The sequence below is a fragment of the Panthera onca genome, chromosome B1 (genome assembly GCF_046562875.1).
Source record: "Panthera onca isolate mPanOnc1 chromosome B1, mPanOnc1 haplotype 2, whole genome shotgun sequence".
Lineage (NCBI taxonomy): Eukaryota > Metazoa > Chordata > Mammalia > Carnivora > Felidae > Panthera > Panthera onca.
The window spans coordinates 119,401,066-119,419,968 of record NC_138342.1 but is presented as its reverse complement, the minus strand read 5'-3'; the positions used below and the strand labels follow the sequence as shown (position 1 = coordinate 119,419,968).

Sequence of the window (18,903 nt, the reverse complement as noted above, 5' to 3'; positions counted from 1 at the left end):
CCCATGTGTGAGGAGGAAATGCTTTTTTGTATGCCCCTAAGATTTTTGTATGATTGGTTGTTATGCATTGTTCCTGTGGCAAAAGGTGACTGATACAAGTGGTGACACCCTTTCTTATTTCTGATCCAGACATTTTACCGTTAAATATATTTGCTAGGGTTTATTTTATAAAGACACATTTTGTAAAATTAAGGTAACCCCTATTTCTCATTTGCTATGTTTTTAACATGAATGGATGTCGAGTTTTTATCAAATGCTTTTCCTGTGACTTTTAAGATCATCATGTGATTTTCAAATATTAACGTGGTAAATTTCATTAATTTTATTCTGGGAATTAACCCAACTGAGCTATAATTGATCACACATTAAAACAGCATATCTATATGCAGTTCATTATTTATTATGTAATATATGAAATTCAATATATTTCTGGATTTCAGTGTGCTTCTATTTTATTTAGGATTACTGCATCCAAAGTGACATTAGCATATAATTATTCTTTTTTGTTCTGTCCTGGTTGGGTTGAGTCATCAAGATTATGATAGTCTCATGAATTATAGGGTGTCCACCCTTCATTATTTAGAAAAGATTATGAAAATTGTTACCATTTTATTGTTAAATGTGTTAACTTACCAGTGCAAGCTACACAGAACTGTAGGTTTTTTAATGGAAAGGTTTTTAATTCCTGAATCCATTTAATAGTGCTAGGACTTTTTGATTCCCTATTTCTTTTTGTACAGTTTTGTTTTGGTAAGTTATATTTTTCTAGAAATGTTTATATCCCATCTCAATTTTCAAATTTTTGAGGTTATCCTCAATACATTTTCTTTCCAGTATTTGCAGGATCTGTAGTGATGTTTCACACTCAATTCTTGGTATCATTATTTGTTTTCTTCCTTATTCTTTAAAATTTTTAAAAATTTTTACTTCAGAGAGAGAGTAAGTATGAACAGGTGGCAGGGAGAGAGAGAAAGAGAGAGAATCCCAAGCAGGCTACATGCTCAGCACAGAGCCCGACATCGGGGTCCATCCCATGACCCTGGGATCACAACCTGAGCCGAATTTATGAGTTGGATGCTTAACTGACCTGAGTCAGCCGGGCGCCCCCCTTACTCTTTATTTATCTCACCAAGGTTAATCAGTATTATTAGTCTTTCCAGGCAACAAATTTTTACTTTTGTTGATTCTATTGTATGCATTTCTATTCCATGCATCTAAGCTCTGACCTTTAATATCTCCTTCTTTATTTTCTTTACATTTATTTTGATCTTCGCCAAACTCCTTGAGATGACTGCTTGGTCTTTAATTTTCAGCCACTTTTTTCTAATACATACATTTTAAAGCTATAATTAGTATTAGCTTTAATAAAGTTCATTTGCTGAATCCAACCAGTTCCATATGTAGTATTTTTATTTAGTTCAAAATGATACACACACAGAGGAATGCTCTGCAGCTGTAAATAAATAGAATAAGGAAGCTATGTATTAATATAAAAATGTATCTAAGATACACTGTAAAGTTAAGAAAAGCACACCGCAGTGCAGTATGAATTATTCCTATCCTTTGTAAGAATGGGGGGTGGGAGTGGTAGCTTCTTTTCTTTTTTTCCAGCTCTTTTCTGGTCTCATAACCAATTGTTGTTACCCAGTAACATCTTAAATAGGTAATTAGTGGATGAGTTAGTCACAAAAATAAAAATTTTCTGTGTATTCTGATTTACCCTATAGGAACATGATTAAAGGGTTAAATAAGGAAGTCACTGTTTCATGAACATAAATGGCTTAAGGGATGGGGAGGATAGGAAGAGACCGAAGGATTAGCAGAGCGGCTTGTAACAATTTTGACACACTTTTTTATTTGTTCACAACATTCTGAGCAAAATGACATCACATTTAAACTATTGCTTTTACATATGAAGTTAATTGTTTTATCCAAAGTAGACAAAAATCGATTTCTTTAAGTTGACAACCAGCACTTTTTCCCCCAGGGAAAGCCACTGCTTATTTTTTTAATACATTAACAGAACCACAGAATTGCCCTATAATTAAAAAAAGAAAGAAAGAAAGAAGAAAGGATTGCCCTATAATAGTTAGGTCTTACCTGAACTACATTTAAACTTTTTCTTGTCAAAAGGTGAAGCCAGAAAAAAAGAACCAGCTCACTCATGATTTCTCTCAGATGTTTAATAAGTCCCTTCGTCTTTGTTAAAAATCTGCTTGTGCGGAGAGGTTCATAAATGTGAAAATGGAAAGGAAGCCTCCCCAGACTTGTTCAAAGAGAAGTTAGGTGGACCATTTATCCTGAGAAAATAGCTGCTGGCCCCTGATCATTAATTCTAAACATTATTGCCCTCCAAGCCAAACTTCTCTTCTGTGCCATGATAGTGTGTAATCTTTTCTGCTCTGGAAACGAGAATTCCACTTTCCACTCATGTAATGCTGCTCCTTTGAGCAAATCTTTGACCAAGTTCTATTTTGCTGAATGCAAAGGGGAGAAACAGTATTTAAACAATTATTAATACTGGAATAAAAATGAAGAGTACATATATTTTTCACATAGAAAAATACATACAAATCCAAGTAGCTGTTAAAGTAGAAAAAAAATCAGGATGGGCATTTTTTAAGAAAAAGATCCTGTTTTCTAAACTGGTGCCAGTAAGACACTGATTTTTATATCTAACTATATCACCATATTTATATACAAAGAGAGGCTGATCTAGGTTCATTGACATACTGATATCCCCTGATTCTCCCATTTCCCTAAAGATTGTCTTTCAGAACATACTTGAACTACGACCAGTATAATTCTATTTTTACACCATTCTTGTCACTGGCACGCTCTCTTTGATCTGGCATATACAAAAATTGATTTTAACATCGATTCACTTTTCTGATGCTAAAACAAACATAATTTTCCTGCTACTTCAATTCTATCACTACTTTGGTATTTTATTCATTATTACAGAAACAGGGAAGATCCTAAACATGGATTTTAAGACTACATAAAATTCTAACACACATATGCTGAAAGCAAGGAAAAATAGGACAGGAGACACAATTATATTTTTTCACGTATGTCACTATGTTACATTCTAATTTACAAGTGGGGACGCTTAGCTTGGCTTCCAGACTATCAAACTTTAAAATTTTTATTGGTATCTTTTAGACCAATTCACTACAGAGCTTCTGAAATGGTTATTGAGTATCTGAAGCAAGAGCAGGACAGTATCTATATTGTACAGTGATGGATTTAAAGAACATATTACTGACCAAACTTTCAAATGACATTTTCAAAACATTACAAAGTGTTTTTCCTCCATAGAAGACGAAAAACTTGATTACTTTAAAAAGTTTTCCCTTCCATACATACTTGTGTCATTCTTTATTAAGCATACTGACAAAGGTTTAAATCAGTTCAAGACCTCAGCTGTTGAAAGATTAAAATATAAAGGTAAGAATTTTCAGCATAAACATTAAAAGACTAACAGAATTGCTTTCCATGTAATAGTAAACACTATAAAATAAGCTTTAATGGTTAGCACCTGATCCTTACCAGGATTTTGCTACATCTCCTAGAACTGCAGAGCTAGAAACTAATGCACTGAAAGCATAAAGAAAAAATTGAGATAATCCCAGGGTTTAGAAGTCTCCTACAAGAAACCAATTTTAAATGCCTGTGATATGGAGACACTAAACCACCACAATCAATAATAAAGTGAACCCAATTTTTACGTGTTTTATCCTGTTGAGAAAGTAATAGTTTTGATGCTGCGCTTTCAATGTGTGTGCTATACGACACTGCATCTGTTACTTTCCGCTCAGATGTTTTTTACCTCTCTTTGACAAGTTTGCAGAAAGAGGTCTGTCAAGAGACATGAACGAACACTGAAAGTCTCGGGTCTTGCTACCACATGAGTCAGTCCTTAAGCACTTGATATACACATTTAAAGACGGGCTAACTCTCATCATATTTAAAATATGTCTTTAATAGGCCGGTTTCTGTAGGATTTAAGAACTTAGTGATCAGACAAACCTATCTTCAAACTCTTTTAGTTTTGCTAGGAGTACAAATGTCTAAAACACACAAGGAAGAAATCATTCCCATGAGAAGCTCATCACTATATAATCCTTGACAGCACTTGATGCCCTCCTGAGATTTTAGGAGAATAAAGCTATACGAAATGCACAGTCATCATCCTCAGGCTACTTTTGAATCCCACAGACCACTAACTCAAAGAATACCCATAAAGTCCATATACCATTATCCAGAAACACCATGGAGGCAAAGCAAAAAGAAGCAACAGTTAATCGTAAATAAAATAAACCAATGATGTTTCACCAGTATTTTTGAAAAGCTTTAAGTTTTCCTTTTGTATAAGTTCAAAGACAGTTTTATTGAAATAGCCACTGTCCTTTGAATACAGTCGAGATTTTCTTAGCCAATACATCTCTTTTCATAAACACTCACAGGCAGAGAAGCCTCATAAAAGGCCTTCACACCAAGCATTATTATTCTTTTCTATAACTGACTGAAAAGCAAATAACTGAAGATGAGAAAATGCTTTTAAGCTTTAAAATACCACTGTGATATTTTAAAGTGTGGTATTTAGAAACAAAAAAGCTAGTCACCAATACCGTCATTCTCTCATTATCCATTATGCTAAATAATCAGGGAAACCAAAAAGGAAGAGGCCATGATTCTTTATCCTGTCTGACATATCAATGCTTTTTGCTACTAATGAAGCAACATTAGGGCATGTGATTGAGATGCAAACAAAGAAAACCATGAAGAACTACTCTTCCTGTTAATTAACCTAGGAAGAAAACATGACAAAGAAAAAGAACAATCATCTCCAAACTAAAACACAAAAAAATCTTAAAAGAGCTTTGAAAGGTTACGATACTGACTTGATAGTACAACACATAAAAATGAAAACTGATTCTGACACATTTTAATCAACCAATTAAATACAAATACCTGATTTGTACTTTTACACTAAATGGGCTAAGTCCCAAGTTCCAAACTGTAGTTCACAGGACTCTACAGAAGGGATCTTTGGAAGGATAAGGTACCTTTGGAAAACAGTGTATAAACAACTGTAAACATACACTGATTGTCCACTAGCTTTCTTAAATAGAATTTCTGAAATCTTTTTGTAGGAAATTATACATAAGGAGTGTAATTGATCAGATACTTTCTATTACAACATATAAATTCTGTTGTGTGTGCAAAATGTGGTAGAAATAGAAGATACTACGGATGATTCATATTTTTAAAGTAAGTGATACATTACAATCCAGTAAGAGTCCTTTAATCTTTTCATGAAACTTCTCTCTATACATGTTGAAATACATAATGCTTTCTGGCTTTTCTTCAAACCAAAACTTGTCAAATTCATAGACAAGGTAACCTGCGGTTAAAGAAAAACAAAACATAAATATAGTCTCAGTAGGGAAATCACAACCAAACCACCTCATTTTAAAGTACAGGACCATCCTTTAAATTATATATTAAAATACAATAATCAGAAATCATATTAAACTACTAGAAACCTGAAAAACCTTATAAGAAATATTTTTGTTCAAAATAAGCAGGAATTTCAATAAAATATTTAGTATATTTACTGTTTGTCTCAAGTATCAATAAAATCCCTCAAATGTAAGAGATACAGTACTGTCAAAAGATGCCTTGGGAATAGGAAAAAAAGTTATTCCCAGAGACCCCTGAAACACAAATATGAAAGTAATGAGAAAATGTGGCACCTGGGTGGCTCAGTTGGTTAAGCGTCCAACTCCTGATTTCAGCTCAGGTCATGATCTCACGGTTCGTGAGTTTGAACCCTTCGTTGGGCTCTGCATTGACAGTGCAGAGCCTGCTTGGGATTCCCCCCCGCCTCTCTTTTTCTCTCTCTCTCTCCACCCCCCTCAAGTAAACAAAAAATCTGAAATAACAAGAAGACATTAGACAAGGATAAAGTACACAAAAGCCGTTTTCTATTGATTTATAAATCTAGTAATTATTTCTACTTTCTTCAATGAAATATCAACATCTTCTCTTTTTAAAAAGAATACACAGTGCTTGCTTCGGCAGCATATACACTAAAAAAAAAAGTATACACAAACTCTAAATAGTAGGCTTAATGTTTTTGTTTTTCAATATCCTCATGACAGTAGCCAAGTTAACCCTCAAAGTATTAACAGTACATAATAAAAATAAAAACGTAAATAGATACATTTACAAGCAAAAAATGTGAATTTAAAATCACTCTTAAACCATATTTGGATTCAACCAAATGTATGTATTTATTTAACAAATGCTACTATAGTCGTGCTCACCACTTGCTCATGTGTGTATTTACTCTCCCAGCAAGCCTATGATGTGGTATTGTTATTCCCATTTTACCGATGAAGAAATGGGGGGCACAGAGAGTTTTTACTTTTTTTTTTTTTTTTTTTTTTTTTTTAGTAATCTCTCTGCCCAACATGGGACTAGAACTCATGATGCTGAGATCAAGAATCGCATGCTCTAGTGACTGAACCAGCCAGGTGCCCTGAGAGCTTAAGTAACTTGCCCAAATCATATAGTTCAAAAGTGGTCTCTATTATGTTATAAATTAGACTTTGTATCCACCAGAATCTCATTTCCTCTTCTGAGAGGATTTTTAATAAGAGATAGAAGTGACTTATTTCAGATAAATGGAGGAGGGGAGGGAAAGACAGTGACTACATAAAAGTGTGACTAGATTATCATAATCACTTAATATGAAAAAAAGTAAATTCCATTTTAGAAATTAGTCATAAAGCAAATACTAACAGTTAAGAACCATGACATTTCAACATTGAAATATCACTTCATAAGAAGGCCAATTTAAAAAAGATTTCAAAGTAATCTCTTGATATGATAAAACAGATTTTTGTTAACTAGGATATATGAGAACAGCAAAGAATAAGGCCTCTTTGAGCAGAGGGCTTTTCATTTCCAAAAGCCAAACTGAGAATGGTAATCTTGTACTTATTTTTAAGTGGTATTGTTTTTAATCTTTATTTCATTCAAAATTTACTTTGTGCATACATTAGAATAGTACATCTATAGAAATTATACATTCATATATAAATTGAACCTTTGCTCCCCCCCATGCCTACTCCCAATATATTGATAGGGACGTACAATAAAAAATTTGGAGATTAATATGTTGGGTAGTATGAAAACTAAGACATCTCTGCAAACTTGATATTTTTGGTTTATTATTTTTGGCAATTATATCTCATCTATTTACCATTCTTGTAAGTCCTTTAAATTGCTTTTCATTACTGCCTAAGCAAATGAGTATTTAGGTTTCGAACAAACTGCGCAAGTATAAGGTACTAGCAATTTCTTGCTTCAGAACTGAGTTGTTGGTTTATAATGTAAACTGGTCTCAGAGAAAGACCAGCCTGAGACTATAATGGCTAAATTGATTTAATGAGACATCAGGAAACTGCAGGAGATTAGAACAAAATTACAGAGGGCTGACAGGGCCTTGCAAGACTCCGAAAGCCTTGCAGAAAAGGATGGAAAAGAGTTGTATCCACAAAGCACATCTATTGCTGTTTTGCCTCTAGGAGGTTTCAAACACTAGACTCAACAGAAACACCATACAAAATTTCTAACCTCAAAATTCCCCGTATGCTTTTACTGTCCCTGACCAAAGCCACAGGGGCACTTAAGGTTTTCCAAAAGGGGTTAAAAGAAGGTAACCATAGGAACAGGGATTAACTGTAAACTGGCATGAGGGATTTATTGGGATGATAAAAATGTTCTAAAAGTGGACTATGGTGTTAGTTGTATAACTCGGCAAATTTACCAAAACTCACTGAATTGTTCACTTGAAATGGGTGAATGTTATGGTATATAAATTATACCTCAATAAAGTTGTTATTGAGCCATAACTTTTCTGTTATACAAACTTGAGTTATTTTTTTTTGAATCACCAAACCACTCAGGTGACAATGGATATCTGCTTGCATTTTTGACATACAACACAAGGGTGACAATGGAGCTAAGAAACTGAATTGGCACTCACTTGTTTCCAGCCTTGTCTATGGAGAACAGTAACAACAACAAAAAAGCAGTAGGGATAACGAGGGGAATGGGAGATGGAGATATATCACAGGGAAATAATATATGTGAAAGCTAGTCTTTTTATAGTTCTTTATTCTACACAAAAACTTTGACCTTGGAATTGATTTGTGCAAATGAACTGGGCCCGGTCCCCCAACAAATAAGGTTTGAAATTATTTTCTAGTTAGAATATGCTCTTAAAAATAAAGAATATTTAAATACCTAAAAAAGAATATCTAAAAGAATATCTAAAAAGAATATCTAAAAATAAAGAATATAAGAATAAAACCTTAATTAAGACAAAAAACTTCAGGGGCACCTGGGTGACTCAGTTAAGTGTCGGCTCAGGTCATGATCTCACAGAGCTTGAGTGAGAGCCCCACATCGGGTCTCTGCTGTCAGCACAGAGGCTGCTTTGGATCTTCTGTTCCCCCTGTCTCTGCCAATCCCCTGCTCATTCTCTCTCAAAAAATAAGCATTTAGGGGCATCTGGGTGGATCAATAGACTGAGCATCCAACCTCGGCTCAGGTCATGATCTTGCAGTTCGTGAGTTTGAGCCCCGCGTCAGGCTCTCTGTGGTCAGCACAGAACACGCTTTGGATCCTCTGTCCCCGTCTCTCTCCCCCGCTCAATGTGTGCTCTCTCTCAAAAATAAATAAACATTAATAATAATAATAATAATAATAATAAAGATTTTTTTTAAAAAGACATAAAACTTTACAGTAAAGGGTATAAAAATCAATTTGGGGGAGGAAACTCCAGTGTGTAAGATTAAGAGAGGTGTGTGTGTGTGTGTGTGTGTGTGTGTGTGTGTGTGTTTGCTTTAAATGTTCCAAGAAATTTGAGACATAAGCTTAATTGTTTCTAGGATGATGCACAGCTCTTATGAATCTAGAACTGATAAAAACAAGGCAACTGAGAAGGTCCTATAATGACTTTTGCACCTCAGATATTACCTTGATGCTCTTCCTAGACAGGAGCCAAATAAGATGTTGATGCTGAGGGCACTGAGATCAACAATATTCAAAGATGCTCGTGTTACCCATAAATAGGGGAAAAAATACTGGGCAGAAGTCATTTTGCACTGCGTTCTTACCTACCACACTTTGTATTTACTTAAATATGGTAAAATGTTTAATTTGGGGGAGGGGAGAATTTTTTGATTGTTTCTTTTTATATTTGTTTTATGTTCAATTGGCATCTTTAAACAAGCATATATTTCATAGAGAAAACAAATTATCAGAGGCCGTCAGTGAAGTCCCAGGAGTCTAGACACTATGCTAAAAGTCAATGAGAGGTTTAGGGGAGTAAATCAAACAAGACTAATGGGGATAAATAGTTCCCTGGCAACAAGATGAAAGATAAGACCTGGAGAACAGGGAAAAGATGATGCAGATTTGGATAAAAATCTGTTCAAAATGCCCAACCCCTAAAAAAGGAGACTGGCTGAGCTTGACCCAAGGCAAGGAAGGGTCTCTTCCCAGCTCATAGGACGAACACACACACTTAGAGTCTGTACTAATGGATAGGTATGCTGGGGCTATACTGACCCGGTTTCACGATTTGTATCTGGGAGCAGCCAAGGCACAGAGACATCTCCAGTACAGTCAGGAAGGGCCAGGAGGGTGTATAAATAAAACTACAATGATAACTCTGCTATGGTAAAGGAAACCAGTGCCCTCAGGCAGATCATCGACAGGGGTCCCAGGGACCTGAAAAACCTGACCCTCCATCTGAAAACACATTGTATCAACTCCTACTTTGTGTGCCCATCCCCATGAGATCCTTTAACCTTTTCCATTGAAAAAAAAAAAAAAACAAAAAAACAAAAAAAAAAACAAAAAAAAAAAACCTAGACATCCAAATGCTGGAGGCTAAAGAGAGAGGTTGGGCTGAAGATGTACATTTTGGCATCACTAGTACATATATGGTATGTCAAACAGGGGACTAGATAAAACCACTTGCAGATAGAATGAAGGGCTGAAGACAGAAGGGGGTCTAGGACTGGGCTCTGAGGTGCTCCTACATTTAGTAAGGGAGTAGATGAAGGCTCAGCATAAAAAGTCTATGGATGAGTCAGTTGGGGCCAGAGAAAAGACAAAAGAATGTGCCATCAGAAAAGCCCAGATAAAGTTGCAAGAAGAAAGGCATGGTGGTTTACGCCTGGTGCTGCTAAAAGTATCAAATAACACGAAGAAAAAAAAGGTGGCAAGTGTATCTGGCAACAAAAAAGGTTGTTCATGTATTTGAAAAAATCCGTTTTAGCAGTGTAGTAGGGAGAGAAACCAAACTGGAGTTAGAAAAAAAGATTAGCAGTTAGGAAGTGAAAACAGCATTTATTTTAAAAGTTCAACAAGAAGGGGAGCAGATAAATGGGAGTGGTAACTGGAGGTGGATGCCGCACTAAGGGAATGTTTCGTTTTGGTTTGGAAAATGAAGGCTCCATAAACACAGAGATTTTGCCTCATTTCTGCCATATCCCCAGTGCCCAGAACAGCATCTGACACACAGCAAGTGAATGAATGAATGAATGGGAGATACCAAAGCAGGTCACTAGTTCTGATAAAAATATTCCAAAAGAGGAGAAGAGAAGAATAATAGAGAAAGAAATGGGTAGCCGAAGGAACAAAGTCTCTGATAAGACTTGAGAACGTCATGTCTAAACTGAGATTTGAAAGATGAGTAGCATCACCTAGAAAGAAAGGAGGGACCAGAACAGTGCTCCAGGCAGAGTGAAAGGTCCAGAGTCAAGAGAGAGCACGACACATTTGCTCAACTAAAAGAAGACCAGGGTGCCTAAATTTCAGACTGTGGGGAGTTGGTGTTTGGCAGAAGATGAACCTGGAGAAGTTACCAAGGTATGGATTATGAAAGGCCTTCTAATGGAACCTTTTAAAGAATTGTAGGCAGTGGAGCAAAACGATTAGATTTTCATTTTATTTATTTATTTATTTATTTTTTAATGTTTATTTATTTTTGAGACAGAGAGAGACAGAGCATGAACAGGGGAGGGTCAGAGAGAGAGGGAGACACAGAATCGGAAGCAGGCTCCAGGCTCCAAGCTGTCAGCACAGAGCCCGACGCGGGGCTCAAACTCACGGACCATGAGATCATGACCTGAGCCGAAGTTGGACGCTTAACCGACTGAGCCACCCAGGCGCCCCTAGATTTTCATTTTAAATAGTCCTATCTTCAATGTGTAGAAGAACTGGAAGAAGGTCATCAGAGAAAGACTAGTGAAAAAGCTAAAACAGTAATCTAGTAACAAAAGCCTGATGTCATGCAGTTACAAGGGGGATGGGAAAAAGTAGATAAAGGCAAGAGAAATTTAGGAAGCGACACGCCGGGAGTAAGAGATCAAGTGAAGGCCGGGGAGGCTGTGTGAAGGAGAGACTTGGATGACACCTTCAACAATGGAGATGAAGAAGTTATGATTCGGCAATTTATTACCTAACTAGTTTCCTATATCCTGCCAGCATGCAAAAGGTGTTACAAAAAGATCAAGAAAAGGAGAATGGGAAACTATGCTAGGTTTAAATTCTTTGCCTCTGAGCAATAGCTTCACAAGATAAGTTCATTTGATTAAACCTTCAGTGTGCAAATACCATCACAATAAAAGTTAATGGAACAGTGGTAATAATGACAGCATTAGGAACAGTTATTAAGTACCACCAATCTAATACAAGAAAACCTGGCCTTGAAAAGGGGTGGGGGGGGGGGGGTGGGGATAGGAGGTGGGGAATGTTCCTTTAAATTTTCTTACAAGACTAACAAAATAATCTGTGAATGGTCTGTCCTTGACTCAGCAGCATTCACTAACCAGTATTCAAGAGAGAAAATTCATTTTATAGTTGACTATAAAAATGGATGTCTACAGAAAAACTGCATAAATCCTAAATTTGCATATATGTGAAAAAACTGCCTTGCTAAATTTTTTTATTCAGCAAATATAGAAACTGATGGTAAAATACTCTTGGGGACCCATCTACCATTATTTCCCTGTTTTTCAAAGACCCTAAATAAAAGCATAAGTTATATACTTAATAGACATATTAAATTATATATCTTCCTAATGATTTAAAGATTCTCTTAGAAAGATCTAGTTTTAAGTCATTTTAATACTCACAATAAAACTGATGAAAGTGTTCCATTGTCGGTATACCAGGAACAAAGTTGTAGAGATGAAACTTCAAAGCTTCACTCTTTAGCAAGCTATAAGCCATCTCAGTAAGGTTGATTCCAACTATTGCATAAGAATACCTATGTCAGAAACATTACCAGTTATAGCAGCTAGCCAAACAGCTCATAAAATAACTTTAAAATTATGCAAGAAATCAGTGAAAAGTTACTTTGATCCATTTCTAATACAGTATTGATTCTATAATAATCTCTACCTATTAAGAAAAATAAACCAGAATAGATAAAAGATTTCTGTTCTTTTAGAGGCTGTTGACTTTCTGGATATAATCTAAGAAAGTAAAAATGAAGCTTTGGATACAAAAATACTGACTCAAAGGGGCACATGCACCCTGATGTTTATAGCAGCTTTATAAACAAAGGCTAAATTATGGAAAGAGCCCAAGTGTCCACTGACTGATGAATGGATAAAGAAGATGTGGTGTGTATGTATGTACACACACGCGCACGCACACACACATACGCGCGCGCACACACACACACACACACACACACACACACTATGGAATACTACTTAGCCATCAAAAAGAATGAAATCTTGCCATTTGCAACAATGTGGACAGAGCTAGAGTATATTATGCTAAATGAAACAAGTCAGTCAGGAAAAGAAAAATACCATATGATTACACTAATGTGGAATTTAAGAAACGAAACAGATGAACATAGGGTAAGGAAAAAGAGAGAGAAGAAAACCATAAGAGAGTCTTAACTATAGAGAACTGAGGGCTGATGGAGGGAGGTGAGTGGGGAATGGGCTAGGTAAGTGATGGGTATTAAGAAGGGCACTTGTGATGAGCACAGGATGTTGTATGTAAGTGATGAGTTACTAAATTCTACTCCTGAAACCAATATTACACTATGTTAACTAACTAGAATTTAAATAAAAATCTGAAAAAAAAATCCAATATATATGTTTGTGTGTGTGTATATACACGCATATGTGTGCGTGTATGTATATACACACACATATATGTAAAGCTATAAATGAATAAATAAATAAATATGAAGCTTTGGTCACACAAATACCAAAAACCAAAATCCTTAAAAAAATTAAAAAGAGTACTACATACACTCTCATTGACTTCTAACACACACTGGGTAACCTGACATTTTCTCCATTATCAGAGTATTTATTTTTATAATGTAATATTTTAATAATGCTTTTTCAAAGATAGGTCTCATTGGAATATGAGAATAAAATAATAATGACAAAGCTAATAATAGGGCCTCATTTGCATTTCACTTCACAATTTTCAAAGCTATTTTTCATTTTCCTATTTCTATTTCAAAGCTATTTCCTATTCCTATTTTCAAATCTATTCCTCAAGAAACCTTCTTAAAGTTCCTTACCCCCATTTTATAGACAAACTATATCTTGTGACAAAAATATACTGAATACAAAACTGATTTATGATCCACTTAACTTTTAAAATAATGTATCATGCAATATCCTTTATAAAGTTCTTATTAAAAATAATCTCATTTTTTAAAATACCATGAAATACTTTCAAATCCAGATAATCTCATCAACACTTTAACATTCAAGAATTTATAGTTGCCTTGATCTATCCAGCTTACCCTAATTTTGGATGATTTGAACGGGAAAGAATCTGGTGAGCTTCACTGGTATAGTTTTCACTGAAATACCTTTAAGAAGTTTAGGAAAAATAATAAAATACATCATTCAAATTGAAGAGATCCAGGAGAAATTTAAAAAACTACTGTTAAGACGATAACACTGCCACAATCATCCCAATCTCCATCTCAAATCATTTCAGGGACTTGGAAATGCTTCTGAGTCAAAATTTAATTCTGAGCTATCAGGCCTATCCTGTTAGTACAGGGCAAGGCTTTAAAGTACTTAAGCAAACAAATGATTTAACAAGAGGCATTCTATCTATCTTTAAAACAGATCTAGAGTTCTTCTTGTTTGTTTGTTGTGATTTTAAATTTTCTATAAAATAGTCCATGTGTGCTTGTTGGGACATCATCCTTTCACCTTGGCTTATTTCTTCTATTGCAGCTTAGGTCAGTATTGTGTAATGGTGTTTTCTGTGCAAAGAGAAGGTCAATAGCCTTTCTTCTGCACTAAAAATATCCTCCTTGGTCAGTGGTATAACTAAAATGCTGGCCATAAAACAGAAGTATTAGCAGGTACCACAGAGAAATATATAAAGCTATCTGTTTGCAGGCTCATACATCCTGTTGGCTTATAGTAATGAACTTCTTTGAGTTCTTAAAGCTAGGGACTAGTCTTCTGTTCAACCTTCTGGATCACCTCATGACGCACTGGAACTCCTACACATATACATGTATACTTATATGAGGATAAGAAGTAGAATAAAAAGTGGATTTCCATGGCTCATTTAAATTTTAGAGGGCATAATCATTGAGATTTTCATAAAGTACAGAAATTTCTAACCAAATTTTCCTTCTATAGATTAATAATATAGATTTCCATTTTTCTTTACTGGCTCTAACATTCAACCCATTAAAAAACAAGAGTTGTTAACTCAGAAGTCTGTGAATGAAGGATCATTCATGAATGAAGGCGTACCCATGAACCACCTTAAATTATGCATAATTTTCCTGAGTATACATTTTCTGGGGAGAGAATATACAAAACTTTCATCAGATTCTCAAAGGGATCTATAATTCCCCAAAAAGGAAAAGTTCGGTTTTAGTGCAATGCTTTCCTTACATACTCTCATTTTTCTTCTTTATCCCTAGGTTGGCTCTAAGGATGCCTTTACTAAACTATTTATATTTCATTTTCATACATGATACTAATATAATTCAGTATTACATTATTATTTCAATAATCAAGTTACTCTTAAAATACTCAATCTGTAACACAGAACAGTATTTAATTTCCTTGATGAACTTATAGTCAACCCCTTTCTTAACAGCATCTAAGAAAAAGGAACATCTGTGCAATAAGGAAAACTATTCCTTACAATAATCTGCACTGAATTCCCTCCCTCCTTCCTATCCTCCTTCCCTCTCACCTGCTTGCCTGCCCGCCTTCCATCCTTCTCCTTCCTTCCTAACTTTTCTCTGTTCCTACATACAGTTTTGGCTTTAATTTATACGTTCTTCTAGTCACCTGCTTCTATTTGCTCCTCTATTCAGATTTCTTCTTGAATTCTTCAGTCTCTCTTGAATTCATTTTCTGTACAGTATCCTTTCTTCTTCTACACCTGCCTCAACATTCATTCAACCTAAGTCATTATTATCAAACTACCAGCTATATTTCAAAGCAACAAAATATCTCAAGAGATCAGATAATGAAGGCAGAGAAAGATAAATAAATTACATGTGGATATTTGAACAGCTCGCCTGCTTGTTGACTGTATTGCTACTTTGACCCCGAAGACTCATAGCTCCATACACAGAACAACAAATGTAACTGTAGAGGAATCAGCTCTGATTTTTTCTGTTTTCAACCATCTCTAGTACATCATTGGCAATCAAATAACTATTAACATATGTGCGTCTTGGTCATTTTTCAAATTAGTAATATTAGCTCCACATACAAGTGTCTGTAAATCATTTAAAGGTCTATTGGAATCCCTTGCTACAGTCTTGAATCAAATCCTACCAACTTATTTCAAAAGTGCCCCCCTGGCAAATGCTGAAAAATCTCGATTTCTTAGGAAAAGAGCAAGAAGCAATGTTACTCATAAAAAGAAAAGAAACATCAGAATAGTGTTCAGCTAACTGAGGTTCAAGTATCTGTGTAATTTACAAGTACCAAGAAAAAAGATGGTTTTTAAAGGTTAAGAACAAAGAATCCATGTGTTCTGAAAAACAATGAATTTTAAAATATTTTATAATTCTTCCAAGTGGAAAGAAACTGCATTTATTCTACTTCAATTCCAACTGGAAGTTTGTTTATCGAAGTAGAAAACTGGCAATCTCACTTTTTGTAATTATTATTTTTATATTATGTTACATCTTTGGCAGTTGTACTTACAGGGAATCTTTACACTTATAAAATTTAGATATTACAGAAAATTAAATACTTTTGTAACTGGAAAAAAAACTGGAGATATCAAAACCCTCCTGTGTCTGTTTTCCCCAAAAATAGCTTTATCCATACAAATCTAGTCATTTTTTCTCAATATTAACAATCGAGCACAGTTTTAGGAATAATTTTTTCACAGTGACAACCATCCAAACTTTGCTACTGGTTACATTTCCCATTCTAGGCACTTTATAGTCTATAAATCACAATTCGAGGAGAGACCCAAACACTAGAATCTTTTAATTTGCATATCCACATCCATATTAATCTTTCAGTTTATTTTCTAGAATAGTTTTGCCATCAATTCTGACTTTAATCACATATTTTGGAATTTCATGTATGTGCCCAAGTGTAAGTATTAAAGGAGGAAAAAACAAAAAGAGAGAGTTTATATAGGCTCTGAAAAGTCAGGGCTTTGAATCACTTGTTACAGATGGTGAAGAATAAGTGTGAAGACACTTTATTTGTATCTTATCGAGTTGTATTTCCCCAAACGGAATTAGAGAATCAAGAGAGAAGAGGCAAGAAGATAAAAAGAGTAAGAAAAGAGTGTATATAATTACTTAAGAGGTATCAGAAAGGAGGCCAGGGAGAGAAAGGAAGAAGAAAGATATTAGTCAGCAAAGAAATCATAGACACAGAAAATCTTTCCCATGTTTTCATATTGTTGCCAGCACATCAGTAAATACTTCTAGCAGTGTAGCTATTCAAATTCAGAGAAAGTGTGAAACAACTAGATCAATTATTAGAGTTTAATAGTATTGGAGGTTCCATGTAATTTCACTTAAAGAAGAAAAAAAAGTTTATTTTCACTTACACGAGATTGATTAATCCAAGTATGCCCATGCCTCTGAAGTCTGTTTTGGGATCATCACCCTGGAAACCAATGTCGGCCCACTGCTTGGAGATTCTAGCCTTCAACTTTTTCGTGGGCATTAGAAGATTCCAAAGCTGTACAAACATGCTTCCATATTACAAATAATAGTGATGTTCTTAATTTACCAAGACATTTTTCTTCTCATAGCTAATATAAGTCAAATGCTTTCAATGTTAAATAGCTTTTGTAGACAAATTATAGGTTCAACAAAAACTATACTTAAGAGAACATTACAATTATCCTAAAAAATGCAGCGTACTTACCCTAACTTAAAAGACTGATATAAAGAACAGTAGACTTTGAAAAAGTGTCAAGTATACAGATATCTAAAACAGTGAAGTATCTTTATTTACTAAGTAATACATATATACCAGCATTGGTAAACTGCCTCCTTAAGAAAAACACTGTTAGGTACTTGGTCCTTGCCTCAAACACTAAATACTTAAGTAGGCTCCACTCTAATGGTGAGTGATTAGTCCCTAATCAGAAGGGAGACAGGGAGGGAATCATGAAGAAGTAAGACTGCTAGTATTTCAATCCATATGATCATTATTTTATAAATTTTCATAATTTTAAAAGAAAAATATAATATGGCTTGGTTTCAAGTAAATATGTTCCTTAAGACTGAGGATTTAAGAACAGAAATCAAATATTAGCAACAAACTAACCAAAGCAAAATAAAGTTGAAAAAATTTAATCCTTTTCTAAATTCAATACCACAAAAGTCATCAAAGAAAACAGACTTATAAAAATTATTAAAAAGTTTGTGAATATTTGCAGAACAGAAATACCTGCATTTTTTTTCCATTTCACTACAATTTCAGGCATTGTTGAGTAAAGGACTCCTAATGAAAGGAGTATCCTGTCACCTAAAATAAAATGTGAAGACTTGTGACTTTAAGACAGGGTCAAGACTCTGGCCCCGAAGTGAATCCAGGCATTACATTAGATTTTACCTGGTCTCTTCTCTTTTTACTAACATATTGGCATCTCTCCATGAGTTTGGCAAGGGGTTTGATGATGGGTGGCTCAGTTGGTTAAGTGTCCAACTCTTGGTTTCGGCTCAGGTCATGGTCTCCCATTTCGTGAGTTTGAGCCCCACATCAGGCTCTGTGCTGACAGTGCAGAGCCTGCTTAGGATTCTCTCCCTCCCTCTCTCTCTGCCCCTCCCCCACTTACTCCCTCTCAAAATGAATAAACTTAAAAAAATTAAAAATAAAATAAAGTAAAATAAAATACACAAATATCAAACTGCTGGGTTCCATCTCTGGTGATTCTGATTTCATAGGGTAAAAGTAGAACCTTCAATTCTAAATATTAAGACACTCGTTAACTTTAGTGAAGGTGGGCCTTAAACTACACTTACAGAAACACGTACCTACTTTACCCACAGAGACTGCTGAGTCTGTGCAATGGCTGGGTGGTTCACTGCCAGCAACTGGCTTTTTACCTTTAAAACTGGGTTTCATGATGAATCAGTAAGATAAAAATTCCCTTGACTAAAATGCTTGGATTTACATCTTACCCCTTCTAAAGGGAAGGTATTATGTAAAAAGGGTCAGAAGTTAAGGGAATAATGATTAACAATGAGGATATAAACAGAGGCCAAGCCACAGTGAGTGCCCAGCACAATTCTAAAACTTTGTGTTTTTTAAATTTTTTTTCTATAACTTTAAATATACAAATTCAGTCTACACTAAC

General features: G+C 35.0%; 1 protein-coding gene across 6 annotated transcripts in view; it reads right to left on the bottom strand.

The window, feature by feature from the left end:
* Positions 1 to 1,776: 1,776 nt before the first annotated feature.
* ELMOD2 (ELMO domain containing 2) overlaps positions 1,777 to 18,903 on the bottom strand; it is a 31,670-nt gene continuing 14,543 nt past the window's right edge. For 4 of the 6 annotated variants that reach the window (XM_060654124.3, XM_078445728.2, XM_060654126.3 and 1 more), the window contains exons 6-9: positions 17,143 to 17,276; positions 13,877 to 13,945; positions 12,228 to 12,361; positions 1,778 to 5,410 (exon numbers count right to left, since the gene is read on the bottom strand). In XM_060654124.3, the coding sequence (XP_060510107.1) occupies positions 5,265 to 5,410; positions 12,228 to 12,361; positions 13,877 to 13,945; positions 17,143 to 17,276 (483 nt within the window). In that variant the 3' untranslated portion in view covers positions 1,778 to 5,264. Of the gene's footprint in view, positions 5,411 to 12,227; positions 12,362 to 13,876; positions 13,946 to 17,142; positions 17,277 to 18,903 lie in introns of all 6 variants that reach the window. The other 2 variants (XM_060654127.3, XM_060654123.3) reach the window with 2 other exon arrangements.